Here is a 6,000-nt window from a genome sequence, read left to right as displayed (position 1 = left end):
AGGCAAAGACACTTGTTACCTTTTTGGACCAAATAAGTATTCAAGTTGATTTGATGCACATGCAATAGTCTTAAAATATATATATATATATATATATATATATATTTATTTAAGTATGATCCTTAAAACAATGCATTTATAAACAAACAAAAATCTATTTAATGGGAGTGCACTTACATATGCAGCAAAGCTTATTAAAGATGCTTGGAGTTTAAAGAAATTTTGCTTAGTGACATGACCTTCTGGATTTAAATGTTTTTACATGAAAAGTTTACATTGATCACTGTTAGATTATAGAGTTTACAGAGATTTTGCATATGGTGATATGTACATCTGAAGTTTCACTGGTGCAAACACAAAAGTTTGATGGTGTTAAGATAGACGATTTTTTTTGGAAATGTGAAAATAAAAGGTGTTCTTAAAAAGGGACTTATTCACTATATAAAGTGTAATTTACGCACAAGGTGCTGCTTTAAAGATAAAAGTTTGTTTTTTTTATCTCCAAAGAAAGGCAAAGAAAAAAGAGTTAAGGTCATAAAAGGATTACAGTATTGCACCAAGGAGGCGTATAATAGTATATTTTAAACAAAACTAATATATATATATATATTTATTTATATTGCAGGTGCTTATCTTTCAGCAACAAATTGCATTTTGCTTGTGGTTTTATGAGAGAAGCCTAACCCATTCTTTATTTTGATAGCTATCTTACATAGCCCTTTATACCTGCAAATCGGATTTTGTTTATAAGTCTCCCTGTCAGCATCTTATGACTCAACGTGATGTGTGTATTTAAAGCTATTCGGAAAGTGTAAAATAGTAAATTTTAGTCAACTGCAATGTATTCTATAGCAGATTAACATATACGCAAAGGTATCCAGTTGTGGAATAAAGACAGATATTAAAAAAGCACTTTACATGTTCTGTTTATTAAAAAAAAAACGACGTAAAAAATAGGTTTTATTTCAGTCTCCACTGTTCTCAGTTCACAAATGATACATTTCAAACTAGCACATCAGATAAGTTGCTTTGTTACCTGAGCTATATGATGCTTGCCCATGCCTATTAAGGTATGCAATAAATAGAAAGCAAAAGTCTGACTTTTGCAGAAAGGTGCATAATACTGCTGTTCCATAGTAAACAATTTAGGATGTGACTTCTAAAACAGCATTTTATTGTTACACCACATAAGATTTAAAAAAATTTAATCAGGAACTGCAAATAGCAACAAAGAATGTGTTACATTACTTTGGAACATTAATCGTTTCAAGAAAATAAAAAAATTCATGTGCAACAAATCCCTTAAATATCTGCTACAATGTTTCTGCTTCAGAAAATCAGACATCTGTTTGCATAGCAATTTTCCTACAGGGAATAGTTTGTAGTTCAGGATTACCAGGTACCAGTTTAAAAATATTAGCCAGCCCAACAGATTTAAGGTAGATTCAACAGGAACAGAATTGAAAGGTTAAATGGGAGATAAAATCCCTCAAATAGTAGTGGTTTTGTTAGAAGCTGAATACAAAAACCCCACACTTGCATAGAAAACCTGTATGCACCAGTAAACTTAACAGATACACAAAGCAAAGAATATTGGCCATATCCTAATTAAGGCGAGACGATTTACGTAAAAAGCATACCGTTGGCTCACGAGATTAATTGGTTCTTAATAGAACAAATGCATATAAAGATTCCATAATGAAATCAGTCACAAAAAAAATTCCACTGAAACATATCAATGATTACTACACTAAAATTGACAAGTGTTTTTCAGATCACAACTAGTCCTCTACCTTAACATCCTTTAGTAATGGATAAGTACTTTCTGAAACATTAAAAATGCCTAGCTGGTAATCAGGTTAAAAATTGTAAAATAAAAATGCAGTTTACAACAAAGCAATGAAGGAGGATTCAGTGATTTAAATTGTGGTCATATTTTACATAAGGTAAGAGCTGTGAACTGCAAATGCTAGTCTGCATTGCAAGATTTGTCACCTATGGGGAACCCCACCCCCCAAATAAAATCAAAATATGCAGAAATAATCTGTAAACAAAAAGTCTGCCACACTGTTTGTTCAATATAAAAAGTTAAGTAACATTCTAGATTAAATAAAAATGATTGCACAAAAGTTATGTACAATGCTATACATATGACTGGCTGGCATGCACTCCAGAGTAGTGAAGTTAAAAATTCAACCTTATTTGCTTAATTAAAAAAAAAAAAAAAAAAAAAAAAATATATGAAGTGCATTTACAAGAAACAGTCATATACTTTTGATGCTGTAATGCGCAGAGTACAGACATTGGATTCTTCAAAAGCAGAAAATTAATGTAAAATTAAGACTATACAAATAAGTGTTTGGAAATGGGACCTAGCCATCACAAAAGCAGCAAATAAACCAACGATGGATCAAACAAAGGTGTGGACTCTGACCAGAATCTTCATTTTGTATGGCACAAACTCCTAGTTGAAGACAAGAGTAATGACTCATCTGCTGATGCTGATGGGCAAGTTGTCCCTCGTTTGTTTTTTCCTCTTCCAACTGTTACGATTATACTGATAAGTTCCTCTGTTTCCAACTGTTTGTTTCATACTACCAATGCTATCCATTTCTTGACCATTGTTTGGACTGTGATTATATCTTTCCTTAACAGTGTACTGGATTCCACTGTGATGCTGCTAAAAAGTAAATGGAGAAAGAAACTTATACATATTCTTAAACAGGAGTACAGCAGTCCTTTAACAAGCCAAGCAGAGATGTGCCATCATTCCTCTGGTGCCTTTGCAAACATACATACTGGGGTTCATTTAAAGGCAAGTTGCAAATAATTAACTGTAGAACATTGGATCAGTAATTAGCAATGCCGTGTCACATGCACGTTTCCTCTGGTTTCCTCCCACACCCCTAGGACATACTGATAGGTGAATTGTGAAAAGCAATCTAGACACACTCCCCTTAGAGTCAATGCATCTGTAGCAGAATATAAAACGATGTAGTAATGTAAATATAGTAGATGCATTTTCAAGTAATAAACCTTTACTGTAATTTAAAAGCAATATTAAAAAGCAAAACTTTTCACATTTACATGATAAATATTACAAAAGCTATCTTATCTTCATAAACGGCAAGTGGATTTGGGAGATCCACAAGTCACTGGCAGCTCCCCAGTCAGATTCACTTCAAGGCAGCTTTGTTTTCCATACATACATTAAAATACAGGTAGGTAAACTGGTTTGTTACAAAATTAACAAGTTTATGTGCTTGCGGTAGGGAACATAAATTGCAAGTTCCACTGGGGAAAGGACGGGTATGCAATAAATAGTCTCTGTAAAGCACTGCATAATGTGTATATGCTAAATACTGTAACCCATAGCAACTAGTTAAAACTCCCCAGCCAACGAATTCCACTTTAAGAGCAGCTTAGGAAAATGTTCACTAGTATTTTGGTAGTTTTACCATATGTAAGTAAACCTAATCATTGATCGTTTGTGTGGGCATTCAAAAATAGTTTGAGGTTTTAAAAAAAAAAAAAAAAAAAAAATTAGTCACGATGACTAAGACAGCGAGTTAGAAAAAGGCATCAGTAAGCTTTCCACATTGTCCAGATTAAACATCCTAGGGGACTAATTTTTCCAGATTCACTACTACAGAAATCATCCACATCTACCAGGGAATCCCATTCTGGTTGGACACACGCCACTCCAAATCTATGCTTGCCTGGGACATTTTTTTTTTTTTTTTTTTTTTAAACACTTGTTTGCAAGTGAAGTAGATTTATGTGCTATTCACTTCCTTTATTCGTGCCATAAACTCCTTATACTGTTCTGGTGTAAGGATTCTATTCTTGGGCTGTGTGTACTCTTCAAAAAACAGGTTCCACTTCATTCATTAAAAAATGGTCATAGGCTCCAAAACAGTTATGCATCTTTCTGTTCTCCCTCTCACCTGCTCTTCAACAGTACTGAAGATAGTAAACGTTACTAACTAACAAGACTAAAAACAATGCAACACCACCCTAGGAGGTTACCTGGTGCAAGTGCCAATCATGTGTTTAGGGTCTCACTCAGGCTTCATCTCAGGAGATAGATATATATTTTCTATCCTGTGAGTGCTGTAACTGTGACCTATGATGCAATCCACAAGCAGTCGCAGATCAAGGATCAGGAAATAAATGCAAAACTCAAATTACCACAGCATATCCACCCCTGAAAGATGGCAAACTGCTGCAAACCAGGACATGGCTGGCTACACCAGACATTGGTGTGTCATCAGGACCTTTAGAGAATGTAAGCCACTACCTTAATAAAACAAACTACTACCTGCTCTACCTATTCTAGAGACTAGAAAAGGCATAGGAGAAAGATCAGGTGCTATCTTGTGAAAGATCTGCATTGTGATTTTTGTAACCCATCAACCAAAAAATAATATTTTCTGGTGAATTATATATCTGACTCTAGAAGACAATATTCCAAAGTCCATGAAGAAATGGAAGCCAAAATGAGATCTGAGATTCTTGGAATCAATATCTTGAAATATCCAATCAACCATGAAGTACTTCTATAGTAATGATATGAAGACTCAATACTACAGTCTGGGGACTAAAGGAAATTCCAATCTGTGTAAAGATCAAAAATGAAGTACATGTGATGAGACCTAAGAATATTTCTGAAGTAGAAGAGATCTGCAAGGCAAAGGGAACATTTTAAAGCACAAATAGAAATCTTCATTTTCTGCTAAAGTAGGTGGCATGGAACAGGTGGCCAAATTTGCACATACAATCTGTTTTCTATATTTCAGGAGTTCACAATTGTGAACAGACTGACAAGGACCCCCACACTTACAACTAGTTCTAACTTAAGAAAAATCACCTCTTAACAGTTCTAAAATAAAAAGGCATTTAATAGCAATGTCTGCTCATTATCCCATATGGTTTCAACCCAAAGATCACAGAAATGTGAGCACCCAAGCTTTAACCAAGGCTAGTGGGTTTAATTACATTGAGTGATATCAAGCCTAAAGTTTGATCGCCAGAAACTAAAACGGTCTATGGTGGTAATGTTTGCAGTTCCCCACCATATTGTGCTCAGACTAAAGAAACTGGTAGCAGTAGCAGTTTTTGTGAGGCTTGAGGTACACAGAACTAGTGAATGGTGGGCATGCCCACAGAGTATAAATAAATGCCTATGATGCTTGCTGGCCATATGTTTTCAGTGTGTCCAGTCCTGACCATGAAGGTTCTTTGCTAGTTGTGAACTGCTACCCTTTAGCAGCTTGTCAGTATTCAATCTTGAGGTTTTACATATTCTACTCTAGCAGTGGTAGTGAGGTGCTGCTATGAGCCTGCAGGAAACCTGGAAAAAAACACAGATCATTGTTGCCACAGGACTGTTTTAGAAGGCCACGATTTTAGAAATAAAATAAAAGCAGCATAAACCAAAGATCCGAATATAAAAGCCATTTCACTAAAGCCTATTAGTGCAGAGCTGCCCGAAATATGCATCAGGCCTGTGGAATGCCAATGCTTTTGTGTCCCACCTTCAACAATGTAGACCAAACTTAATTCCTACTGACAGGGTAATTTGAAGGTTGAAATCAAGGGCCCCCTTCCCCTCAAGAAAGCATGAGTTTCTTCCTGTCCATCTTTCATCATGTCTGCACATTCCCCTTTCAGATCAGAAGCCATAAGGGGCAAAAATATCTAGGCCACGTGAACTAAGATGGCACACATACACACATACATAAAACCAATGAGCCATCATGTTATAATGGGGAAATTGATTCCCCAGAAAAGGCTTGTGAGAAGGAGGGCCAATCATTCATGGAAATATCAATTAAGGCAAGTTGGTAAATAGAAACAGTTTTTCTGTCAGGTTTTGTGTGTGAAATAAAAGTCCAACCTATCTTAATGCTAAATCATATGCAGGAATGAAGATAAAAATGTATAATATATGTAGTAAAAAAAACTTTAGGGGGGGGAAGGTGGTATGTGACACTGCCA

The 6,000-nt window shown here is 35.4% G+C and overlaps 1 protein-coding gene across 1 annotated transcript in view; it reads right to left on the bottom strand.

Annotated features, from left to right (window-relative positions):
- Positions 1–947: 947 nt before the first annotated feature.
- Positions 948–6,000, bottom strand: part of TENT4A (terminal nucleotidyltransferase 4A) — a 48,130-nt gene continuing 43,077 nt past the window's right edge. Inside the window, exon 15 of the mRNA XM_075212753.1 lies at positions 948–2,680. Coding sequence (XP_075068854.1) covers positions 2,489–2,680 — 192 coding nt within the window. The 3' untranslated portion in view covers positions 948–2,488. The remainder of the gene's footprint in view (positions 2,681–6,000) is intronic.

The sequence above is a fragment of the Mixophyes fleayi genome, chromosome 5, assembly GCF_038048845.1.
Source record: "Mixophyes fleayi isolate aMixFle1 chromosome 5, aMixFle1.hap1, whole genome shotgun sequence".
NCBI classification, from domain to species: domain Eukaryota; kingdom Metazoa; phylum Chordata; class Amphibia; order Anura; family Limnodynastidae; genus Mixophyes; species Mixophyes fleayi.
This window is presented reverse-complemented; position numbering and strand designations above follow the sequence as displayed.